At 38.6% G+C, this 12,849-nt stretch overlaps 1 protein-coding gene across 1 annotated transcript in view; it reads left to right on the plus strand.

Annotated features, from left to right (window-relative positions):
* Nucleotides 1-852: 852 nt before the first annotated feature.
* Nucleotides 853-12,849, plus strand: part of Rp2 (RP2 activator of ARL3 GTPase) — a 44,754-nt gene continuing 32,757 nt past the window's right edge. Inside the window, exon 1 of the mRNA XM_027927288.2 lies at nucleotides 853-1,109. Within this exon, the coding sequence (XP_027783089.2) occupies nucleotides 1,011-1,109 (99 nt within the window). The 5' untranslated portion in view covers nucleotides 853-1,010. The remainder of the gene's footprint in view (nucleotides 1,110-12,849) is intronic.

Consider the following 12,849-nt stretch of genomic DNA (forward strand, 5'->3'; position numbering starts at 1 on the left):
TATTTATTCTTTTTTTTTTTTTTTTTTTTTGAGATGGGAGTCTTGCTGTGTTACCCAGAATGGCCTTTAACTTCTGGGCTCAAGCGTTCTGTTTCAGTCTCTCAAGTACTTGGGATTGCAGACATGCCAGAGCATTTTATTGAGCAAGGAGTTGGACCGGGCTGGAGGATTTAATGGTACATGCTCATTTTAGACATGCCATTTGGTCTTTAATTCATAATTCTAATAAAGAGACATCACAATTATTTTTCTGAGTACTTGCACAAGTTTTGAGCAAACGTGAAAGTTTTAAGAAAGCATAGAAGGTCAGGGGGAGTTGTGGAGGAAGGTTCCTAATGGGCGACAGTGGCAAGGCAATGTGTGGGGCTAGGGGGAGGGTTAATAAAGGGAGGAGTAAGGACTATAAATTTCAGGGTCTTCCTGTTTGAGCAGAGGTTCCTGTTCCCTCACAACTTGCATGATAAAACAAGTGTAATATTCGACTAAGCATCCATCCCGCGCCTAGAATTTGGGCAAAAAGACCCGGATGCCGAGTCCCACCTCCCACCAGCTAAGGGGGCCCGCTGAGTTCCATGAGGGGCGGGGCTGAGGGGTGGGGCGGGGCTGAGGGGTGGGGCGGGGCTGAGGGGTGGGGCGGGACAGAACTAGGGGAGGGGCCGCTGTGCGTTCTCCAGAGCTGGGCTGCTCCGCCGCTGAGGGCTTACGCTGGAGCCAGGCTTGGATTGGTGAGTACGTTGGTCTCTGTTTATAGGCCGCACAGAACTGTTCACGGGGCTTTGATTGGCTCAACAGGCTCTGAGCCGTCATTGGCTACAGTGGGTCGTCAGGGCGACTAAGGGGAAAAGAAGAAGGGGTGTTGGGCCTGGCGGTGAACCGGGGCTGCGGGCAGCTGGGCGGCTCCGCGGGTCGGTGTCCAGAGAGCCGCGGGGCCAGAGTGCCCAGGGTTCACATCACACTCCAGGAGGTGCCCGGGCTAGTTGGTTGGCTGGTGAGACCCGCAGGCCAGGACCATGGGCTGCTACTTCTCTAAGGGGCGGAAGGCTGAGGAGTCGCGGCCCGAGAGTGAGGAGGAGCAGCCCAAGCAGTACAGCTGGGACCAGCGCGAAAAGGTAATGAAAGTATTTCAACCCCTGGTCTCAGTCCTTTAGAGCCGCCCGGCAAGTGGCCCTTATAGCCGGGAAGGTCTAGGGAAGCCGACTCAACGATATGGGTAGCTGAAGTCTGGGTGCAAGACTTTGGGAGAGCGTCCCAAAGAGCTGTGAAAGGGGCCTTCAAGTTCGTTGTCCAGGTAGATGTACCCTCGGGGGCTTTGCCTCGGTTTTGCTCCCTGACTTGCGCCTACTTCCCGTTCGAGGATAGACTCAGGGAAGGAGCCAAGAATGCGCTGAATCGCAAATCACCTCATTTCACCAGCCGCGCTGAGCGGGGTTTGGTCCAACCGTCGAATTACATATGGGACTGATTCTCATCTCTTCCGCGGCTTATGTTCTGTGGCTGTTTCTCTTTTGTCTGCACTCCCTGGCAAATCTCTTTGGTGCCGCATGACATATTCCACTGCTGCATTTTCTTAGTTACTAAGTGTACTGTTATAATGTACAGCTTCCCTCTCCCTCCTTTTCCAGTTGGCTGAAAGGGATAATGAAAATCAAAAGTCTTGAATGCGTGTTAAGACTGTAAAGTGAAAGTAATTGGTATGAACTAGGCAATATTTATTATTGCTTTATGTGAATGAAAACACCCTTATTCTTATTTTGAAGATATCCCCTAGTCTTGCACAAACACACTTACTCATCCATTTCTTAATGGTTCCTCTTTTTACATAGTTCTTCATTTATGCCTAGTAACTTTGATAGACTTAATTATTCTCTTCCAAACAAAATGAGATTGTCTTTAATGAGTGTAAGAACAGTTAACTCTTACCTAGTGCAACATATCTTTACCCCCAAAATACTTTATAGTAAGTTTCTTACTAATGGTTTGATTCAGTCATAAACCTTCCTGCCCAATCACCAATTCCCAGCAGAATTTAGGCATGTAGATTCTCCAAGTGTTACATTTAATAAATTAGAAGCTTTTTTCATTATTCTCAGCCCCATCTTTCTGCCTCTGGTTCTTAGACCCTTCTTGCACCATGTGATACATTTGTTTTCTCTTATTCATACTTCATGGTGGCATTTTATCATGTATGAAAGCTGTGTTTTCTATTGTACAAGGAGATTGCACCTATCTTTTTTTTCTTTTCTTTTGGTACTAGGGATTGAACTTGTGCGCTTTATGACTGAGTTACATCCTCAGCCTTTTGTATTTTTTATTTTGAGACAGGGTCTTGTTAAATTGCTTAGGGCCTGGCTAAATTGCTGATGCCAGCTTCAAACTTGTGATCCTTCTACTTCAGCCTCCTGCACTTGGCTAGAACCTGTCTTTTAAAGTTATTTGGTGAGCGTTTTTTGAAAGATTCATTTTCCTCAGATCTAGGATTTCTAACAATGCTGTTTAAACTTGAACTGTCTGCCACAGAGAAAGTTGTGTTTTTTAATTTTTATTTTAGCTTTTTGTTTTGAAATCATAGGCTAAACTTTAGTTTTAGCCTATGATTTCAAAACAAAAGTTTAGTTTTAGCCTATGTTTGCCTCTGATTCATTGTTTTACAATAAATTGTGCTACAGTTAACCTTTATTGACATTTCATTCAGCTTAATTGGGATCTTTCCAATTAATCCCTCTTTTAGATCAGTGGATGCGTTCTGTGATTTTTCTTCTTTTGCTCTTTGGCTAAGTAAAATCATTGAAAAATAGAACAGGGGACACCATATGTAGCAAACTGTTACTTATAAACAGGGAACATTTTTTGAGAACATTACTAGATACTACAGTTGTATAGATATTACTGATATGTATAAATAAGCTCATACTTCTGTATGTGTATTAAAAGTTTAGGGGCTGGGGTTATAGCTCAGTGGCAGAGCACTTGCCAAGCACATGTGAGATGCTGGGTTCAATCCTCAGCATCACATAAACAAACAAACAAATAAATAAAGATATTGTGTCCAACTACAACTAAAAAATATTTTTTAAAAAAAGTTTAAATTTTTATTTTACTTTTTGCAGTGCTGAGGGTGAAACCCTGGGCCTTGTGCATGCTAGGCAAGCACTCTACTACCGAGCTATGTCCCCAGCCCCAATACAAGATCTTTTTTTTTTTTTTTTCACAATACTTAGCAGCTATTTATGTAAATACTTGAAAAAGTCAATAATGGAAAAATAGGCTTATCATGAGAGTTTATTTTCATTGGATTTAGTTTGCCATTTAAAAAGTGCTGCTTCTAGGTTATCCTAGCAGATATAGAACACTTCAGGACACATGTATCTACTGTAACATACTATAATAGATACAGTCATTATAGAATGATTTATACTTTTGGAGGAAATTCAACAGTAGTAAGGGTAACTTGTTTATTTAAACTAAAAAAAAAGTTAGAATATACAAATTATTTTTTCTCATTTGATTGAAAGGGCTATAAAATTTCACATACCAACAAAGGAATCAACATAATCACATAGAGAACACCTCAGCTAATTGCTTTTACCTTATTTCCTCCTTAAAGGAGAGTGTACACTCAGCCATACAATATTCTAGACTGCACAATGGCTTCAAGGCTGGTCTACCATAAGTGACTGAAAGTAAGTTGTATTGGTAAGCTGACATTGAATAAGTTAAAATCTTGATCAACTCAATTAATCAAGATTTTTCTAACTAAATGAGCATTATATTCCCCAAACAACTCAGTTTAAAAGTCTTTGGACCATTGAAGAAAGAGAAATATTAGCTTACATTTTGAAACAATGGAGACACCACATTTTTAACACTGCTTTTTCTTTCTGGAATTTGTTGTTGTTGTTGTTCTTTTGGAATAACTAGGAATCTCTCTATAGTGCCTCATTTACCATAGTTTTAAGTTTTATATGATTTTAAATATATTTCTAGTTTCTTGCTTGCTGTGAGCTTGATTTGGACTACTGTATAAATGTTCTGTATTAGTCCAATGATGTTTTCAGTGACCATGGTCTTGTTTGCTCCTAGATTTTGGGGGAGGGGCTATTGGGGCTTGAACCCAGGGGTACTTAACTACTGAGCCACATCCCCAGCCCTTGTTTATATTTTATTTAAAGACAGAGTCTTGCTGAGTTGCTTAGGGCTTTACTAAGTTGCTGAGCTTGGCTTTGAACTCATGATCCTATTGTCTCAGCCTCCCAAGATGCTGGGATTACGGGACTACACCATCATGCCCTGCTCCTAGAAGAGTTTAATCATACCTTAGAAGGAACAGAATGCAAATACAGCCTAGAGAACATAACTGAGATATACTGCATTATATTAACAGAAATGGTTTGTGTTAAAAGTTTAGGTTTCCATAATGTAAAACAATGGCAAGTATTTACTTTGTTCACAATGTTGCAATTTGTATAAAGCTAAGATGGTTGATTCTGCTATATTTTAATATAGCTTATATGTTTTTAAAGTCATATCAATTGCCATTCAGCTTCTATGATTTTATGTATAAAACCAAAATGAGTTCCCTGAAGTTTCCTTGCAACTTAGAAAGTGGTGTTTAAATTTTCCTTAGGTTGTGTAACCAGAGTACCTTTATTGAGGGGCACCCTTGGGGTTTTGAGTTGGGTAATTGGGTCAGTCTTCAGGGACTGAAGTAAGAAGAAATTGTCTCAATTAGAAAGAATGTTTGGGGAGTAAGTGTTGTCATGGCAACTGACATACTGTAGTCAACAGTGGAAGAAATTCATTTTCTATTGCTGCTGACTTTGAAAAAAAGTTTACAGTTACTGCACTGACATGATAAGAAATATATTTGGATTACAATATCTGTACATAAATAATTGGAAAGAAATGCTTTTATCTTTGTTATCCACATGCTATCTTCCAGTTAGGCAAAGTATTCAAAATATGTGTATTCAAACACCAAGGGAGATCCAGAATTATAATACCCATCCAAGCCCTCCAGGAAATTACTTGTTTTTTTTTTTTTTTTTTTGGAGTTAAGACAGGGAGTATTTAAGTGAAAATCAGGTGAAGATGATACAGAAAATTATTTTTCATTTCCCAGTTATTCATACCAATGTTCCTCCTAAATAAGAGGAAATGAAGATTATGTATCTAAACAATAATGACATAAATTTGAAAACTGTAGTTGGGTATGAACAACACATCTTGTATTTGTTACATTTGATTCATGTTTAATAGAAATAATACTAAACAAATTTTTTTAAATTCAAGTTTCTATTGTGTAACTTTTGTTAAAGCAACCAATTTGTGCACTTCAGGTTCCTCATCTATAAAGTGGGACAGTTATAAATATTTCTCCACTATTTAATATGGCAAAGGCCTGTCCTTTCCCTGTTCCTCCTTTGAACCAGATTGGCAATCCAAATAATTTTATACTACAGAACTGTTTAACTGTAGAATCTTTAGCTATTTGATTAATTTCTCCCCATGAACTAGAGAGGTTAGACAGTAATGATCATATCCAAGGAAAGAACTTGAACAAACTTTAAGCAGATTATAATTCCCAAAGTTGTTCATCAGTGGAAAGGGTGGCTTTGTGAGAAATTGACCTCCACATTAGTCAGAATGTTCAGAGGTTAAACGGTAACCTGCTAGAAAGAAGTGTCTGCATCAAATAGGGGGCTAGATGCTATTTTAGCCTTCTTTTAAGTAAGCAAGGTATTCTAGTTGTCCATCTCTGCATACCAAACCATCTCTGCATACCTGAAACTTAATATCTTAAAACAATGGCAAGTATTTACTTTGTTTACAATATTGCAATTTGTATAAAGCTAAGATGGTTGATTCTGCTCAATGTTGAATCAACTGTGGCAGTTTGACTAGGGGCTGAATAATCTACCTTCAGGATGGCTTAACAGCCTAGCTGGCTGGCAAGTTATTGTTGGCTTTCAGCTGGGAGCTCAGCTAGGGCTGAAGGCCAGGCACTCTCCATGCAGCCTGGGCTTCCTCACAGTATTATGGCTGGGTTCCAAGGGCCAGTGGCCCAAGAGATATTGGCAGAAGCTGCATTATCTTTTCCAAGTAGCTACTTCTTTTTTAAAAAGAATTTTTTGTGGACTAGATTTCCATTAAAATGAACAAAATCCATTATTTTATCTTAGATTAAGAATAAGATGTTCACTTTTGTTTTATATTAGAAAAATAATGCTTAATTTAGTTTAGTAGCTGTAGGACATCAAATTAATATCATGTTAATTCCAACTCCTAATTTTTTCTTTGATTTTGAAAGTATATTACCTTTTTTGTGGTGCTGGGCATTGAACTCAGGGTCTTCTTTTGTGTGTGTGGTGCTGGGGATATAACTTAGGGAAAGTGCTTTACTACTGAACTATATCCCCAGACCTATTACCTTTTAAGAATTATAATAAGAAATACAGTCTAATCAAAGCTCACTTCTATAAATGGCTCATATAAAAAAAGTAATTTAAACCATGATCTTTTTATGAGTGTGATTTTAGGCACTTTATTTGAGAACCAGTAACTTGCAAGGTTATTATGGGCCTAAGTTTCAGGTTGCTTTATTATTACTTTTTGCTTTGAGCAACTTTCAGGCATTATTGAGAAAGCACAGCAGCATAAATCTTGTTTCTCCTTTGAAGACTGGGTTGACAATTCAAATAATTTTATACTACAGAATTATTTAGCTATAGACTCTTTAGCTATATGATTAATTTCGCTCCATGAGTTAGGAAAGCTGGAATGTACAGAGAAAATATTAAATTACATTTAAATCCTTAGTTTTGGCAGCTGCTACAGACTGAATGTTTGTCAGATTCTTATGTTGAAGGCCTACCCTCTCCCAACACAATGTGGCTGTATGTGGATATAGGGCCTCTAAGGAAGTAATTAAGGTTAAATGAGGTCATAAGGGTGGAGCTCTGATCTGAAAGGATTAGCGTCCTTTTAAGAAGATTCGCCAGAGAGCTATCACACAAGTGCAGTTGCTCTAGTGTATGCATGTGCATGTGTTCTCTCTGTTTCTCTCTCTCCCTCCCTCTCTCTCTCTCTCTCTCTCTCTCTCTCTCTCTCTCACACACACACACACACACACACACACACACACACAGTATAAAGCCTGGTAAAAGCACAAAGAGAAGAGGGCCTTTGCTGTTGGAGGAGATTGAGACAGGCTGCCATAGCAACATACTGCAGACTGGGTAGCTTAAGTAACAGAAATGTATTTCTCAGAGTTCTAGAGCATGGGAATACCAAGATCAAGGTGCCAGAAGATCCAGCATCTGCTGAGGCTTCTTTTTTTAGTTTATAGATGGCTGCCTTCTTGTTGTACCCCATAGCCTCTTCTCTGTGTGCTTTCTTGCTCTTGGAGAGAAAACACTTGATGTCTCTTCTTATTCTTTTTTTTTTAATTTTTTTTAGTTGTTGATGGATCTTTATTTTATTTATTTATATGTGGTGCTGAGACTCAAATCCAGTGCCTCACATATCCTAGGCAAGTGCTCTACCACTGAGCCACAGCCCAGCCCCTCTTTTTATTCTTAAAAGGGCATTAATACCATCATGATGGGCTCTCATGACTTCATTTAAACCTAATAACCTCTCAAAGCCTCCCCACCTCTAAAAACCCATGACACTGGAGGTTTGCACTTCAACAAATTTTGGGGGTGAAGGACAGACATTAAATCCATAACAAAGTCTGAGCCTATCAATAAGACAACAGCTCAGTAAATTAAAAGTTAAGAATAGACTTTCTGTATTTGCAACAAGAAGTCTCAATGCCAATTTATGTAGTTGAAATTTGTCAGTTTAATACTGTATATCTCATACTATATCATATCAATTGTCATGTAAAAAACACTAGCTAAGGGCTGGGGTTGAGGCTTAGTGGTAGGGCACTTGCCTAGCATGTGCTAGGCCCTGGGTTTGATCCCCAGCACCATAAATAAATAAATAAATAAATAAAGGTAATGTGTCAAACTACAACTAAACAATACATTAAAAACAAACAACAACAAAAAAACACTAGCTAAGTTCTTTCTTTTTGGTGATGGTGGTACTAGGGATTTAACTCAGAGGCACTCTACCACTGGGCTACACTTCCAGACTTTTTTATTTTGAGACAGAGACTCACTAAGTTGTCAAGACTGGACTCCAGCTTAGAATCCTCCTGCCTCAGCTCCCAAGTCATTGGGATTACGGATGTGTGCCATTGCACCTCATGTTGAATTCTTTTTTTTTAATGTTTATTTATTTATTTTTAGTTTTAGGTGGACACAGTATATTTTACCTTTATGTGGTGCTGAGGATCAAACCCAGTGCCTCAGGCATGCTAAGTGAGCACTCTACCACTCAGCCACAACCCCAGCCCCTTGCTGATTTATTTTTATCCAGTTGTGGTTTTTTTCTTTTTTTAAATATTAATTTTTTTAGTTGGACACAATACCTTTATTCCATTCATTTATTTTTATGTGGTCCTGAGGATTGAACCCAGGCTAGGCAAGCGCTCTACCGCTGAACCACAACCCCAGCCCCCAGTTGTGTTTTTTTTCACCTACTTAATTTTCATATAAATATGCTTGCAAATGTTTAAACTTACCTGTGTCTAGACAAAATCATTTGGCCAGAATCTTGAACCCCAAATCAAATCCCCAGGAAAAACACAAAATTTTTTTTAAAAAATTATTTTTTAGTTGTAGTCAGACACAATACCTTTATTTTATTTATTTTTTTAATGTGGTGCTGAGGTTCAAACCCAGGGCCTCACACATGCTAGGTGAGTGCTTTACCACTGAGCCACAACCCCAGCCCAACATTCACAAAATTTTACATAAAAGTTTTAAGAAGTTTCTGGTACAGTTAGATAAACCACAAACATGCATGAGGATTCCACTTGCCCATTGATCTTGAGGCGTGGTAAAAATAGGCCAACTCCTGCTCCTTTTCCCTACCTCTCTCTGTTTGTTGGCACTTTCATTTTTACCAGCCCCTCTGTGGGAGTTGACTTGGTGCCAGAAAGAGAAGCATAAAATGTTTTTACCCTGCTTAAGGTTTAAAGCAGAACTGACTTAAACCACTCTTTCTTGTTCCTTATTTCCACCTTAAGGCCTACACTGGCTCAAGATCCCATTAGCCTGCTCATGGCTATATTCCCATCCCCTTCTAGTAGCTTTCCAAGGGAATGCAGCCTAAACCTTTTTTTATTCAGGTGTAGGAAAGAAGAGAATGTAAAAAGCAAAGACCCAGGTCAGGCATTAAAAAGAGGGCTTCTGCCAGGCTTTGTGTATAGTTATAGTTTATTTTCCTACTCAGAAATTGGCCAGCTTGAATAATGACCCAATTAAGTGTCACTAAAAAAACAATTTTTTTCTTTTTATGATGCTGGGGATTGAACCCAGGGCCTTGTGCATGTAAGGCAAGTGCTATATCACTGAGCTATACCTGCAACCCTACTTTTAAAAGTTTTTTTGGTACTAGGGATTGAATCCATGGAGCTAAGTCCCTAGTCCTTTTTATTTTGAGACAGGGTCCTTCTAAGTTACTGAGGCTAGCTTTGAACTTGTGATTCTCTTACCTCAGCATCCTGAGATGCTGGGATTACAGATGTGTGTCACCATACCTGGCAAACCCTACCATTTTGTTCTTGATCAGTTCTTTGGGGATGGGATTGAGGATGAGGTGTGGAGAAGCTTCAAGTTCCCCTTAAGAGATGTATGATTATCAAACTTAGTTACTATTCACATAACATATGTAGATCACCTATTGCAAGTTACACTCTAAGGTAATAAATTTTAAGTGATCAAAATGGATTCAACAAGTATGTGTGAAGTGCTTTGGTAGAATTGAACACTGTTCTGGGTTCTGGGGACAATAAGGGTGAACTAAACAGATCGTTCTTTTTCATGAAAGTTATGTTCTCATGGAGGGCAGACGGTAGACACATAAAAAATATAATTTATATATAGTATGTCAGAAGGAAGCCAAGCACTTTGGAAAATAAAGAGGTAATGTTGGGAGAAATGTTTCAGTTTTAAATAGACTGATTGCAAGCTGGGTGCAGTGGCACATGCCTGTAATTCTAGCTACTTGAAAAGCTGAGGCAGGAGAATCCCAAGTTTGAGGCCAGTCTCAGCAACTTAGTGAGACTCCATCTCAACTTAGTGAGACTCCATCTTTCAAATTAAAAATTTGAAAAAAAAATAGACTGGTTTCAGGATTCCAGCCTAAAACTTATATTACAGGAAGGGTCATAGGTTGATATTTAATGTAATGTAGGTACTAAGGAAAGGGAGCATGTTTCCAGTTGAGGGAACCTGGAAAGCTTCACAGAAACTGTTTCACAAACAGACAAGTAGAACTGGGAGAAGGTATTCTGGGTCAAGGGGAATCAAAGGCCACATATACAGCACAGTCAGTATTTCAGATTTACTAAAGAACAGAGTTCACATGGGAGGGCAACAGGACTTAAGATTAAGTTGATGTTATATAGTGATGGTTTACATTTAAAGATTTTCTAATACCACACAACCTGATTTGGTGTTTTCTCTTTCTATGGGATTGATTCAATTTGCTAATTTTGTTTTCATGTATGGGCATGTGAAATGGGCCTGAAATTTTCTTCTTTTGTTATGTCTCTTTCTGCTTTTCTTATTAGGGTCAATGTTGGGCAGGCTACTAGTCTTGACGTTTTTATAAGGCCTACTGTTATCTTTGAAAGAGCAATTCACTGTGTGTATTTCTTTAATAGTACAGGTTGAGTGTCCCTAATTTTAAAATCCAAAATGCTCTGAAATCTGAAGCTTTATTTGTAGGGGTAGCAGGGATTGAACTCAGGGGCACTCTACCACTGAGCCACATCCCCAGCTCTATTTTTTTTTTGTGTGTGTGTGTGTGTGTAGGTAGACACAATACCTTTATTTTATTTTTTTATGGTGCTGAGGATTGAACCCAGGTGAGCACTCTGTCACTGAGCCCCAGCCCCACTATTTTGTATTTTATTTAGAGACAGAGTCTCACTGAGTTGCTTAGTGCTTTGCTTTTGCTGAGGCTGGCTTTGAACTCATGATTCTCCTGCCTCAGCCTCCTGAGCAGAGGGGATTATAGGCGTGTGCCACTGTGCCCACCCTTTGGACAGTTATTGTAGCAGAATGCTGAGCTAGATGGGGAAATACTGATTATACAGCTCCCAACTCAGAGCAGAGACAGCTGGTACAATTGCTACCTCCACACCCAGATACTTCAGAGATCATGTAGCTGAGGCTTTGGCACTTACTATACCTCCTAATATCTGGCAGAATCCAAAGCTTTAAGGCCCAGTAAGAAATTTCCACTTCAAATATCTTGGCAAAGAGTAATTTTAGACTCTTTACTTTTAAGTTTATTTTTTGTTTTGTTTTGTTTCACTGGGGTTGTCCTCTCTGTTGATTTGGTAGGTTTCCCTTTACTATTTGACAATGTGTATGTTAATCTAATTTTATGTACCTTTTTAATGTTCTAATATGTTAATTGGATTTATTAACTCTGCCTTTGCTTTCTCTTGCATATTCTCTCCTTTTTTACTCTTATTTTATCTTCTGTTTCTTTCTTCCTTCATGCCTTCCTGGTTGTTGTGTTTTTTTTTTTTTTTTTTTGTCTTCTTTCTCTTCATATTCTATATAGTTTAATTTTAATTTTTTCAGCCTATTATAGAGTATTACTCCACTTTTCCACTTTTTGACTAGTGGAGTTATAGAGAACATTTTCAATAAATTTTTATCATTTACTAGTATACTGTTTGCTTTCAAGTAGTTGCAGTTACTGGTGATTATTATCTCCTCCCAAAACAGTGCTAGGGATTCATCATAGCACTAAGAACACAATGAATGGGTGCTTTGATGCTGAGATTTACCCCTGGTCCTTGGTACATGGTAAGATAAAGCAGCTCACTAAAGAGGCCCTTACATAACAGTGGAAGAGATATCCATCCCAGCAAATGAGCAAATCTCAATATTAAAGCACAGGAAACATAAGAAAGCAGGGTAATAAAATGCCTCCACAATTCCAAAAAGGTTAACTTTTAGAAGTTCTAGCTGGGCATGTGGTGCACACCTATAATCCCAGTGACTTGGAAGGCTGAGACAGGAGGACAGCAAATTCAAAGCCAGCCTCAGTAAATCAACAAGGCCCCTAAGCAATTTAGTGGGACCTTGTCTCAAAATAAAAAAGATCTGGGGATGTAGCTCAATGGTAAAATGCCTCTGGGTTCAATCCCCAGTACCCACCCCTAAAGAAAATCAGAGGTGAAATTAAGGAAATAAAAACTATAAAAATAATACAAAGGATCAATGAAATAAATAATTGATTATTTGAAAAAATAAGCAAGATTGATAAACTCTAGCCAAACTATATGGAGAAAAGAGAGAGAGAGAGAGACCCCAAATTACTAAAATTAGAGGGAAAGATGGGAATATTAAAACAGGCACAACTGAAACAACTTAAGTCTCAGGTTTATTAGGGACTACTTTGAAAATTTACATTCCAGGGCTGGGGATGTGGCTCAAGCTGTAGCGCGCTCGCCTGGCATGCGTGCGGCCTGGTTCGATCCTCAGCACCACATACAAAGAAAGATGTTGTATCTGCCGAAAACTAAAATAAATAAATAAATAAATAAATATTAAAATTCTCCCCCCCTTCTCTTAAAAAAAAAGAAAATTTTATATTCCAGAAAACCTAAACAGATCAATAACAAGCAATGACATGAAAGTAGTAATAAAAAAACCTCCAACCAAGAAAAACCCAGGACCAGATGGACTCATAGCTGAGTTTTACCAGATATTT

This window comes from Marmota flaviventris, chromosome X (assembly GCF_047511675.1).
Source record: "Marmota flaviventris isolate mMarFla1 chromosome X, mMarFla1.hap1, whole genome shotgun sequence".
Classification (NCBI taxonomy): domain Eukaryota; kingdom Metazoa; phylum Chordata; class Mammalia; order Rodentia; family Sciuridae; genus Marmota; species Marmota flaviventris.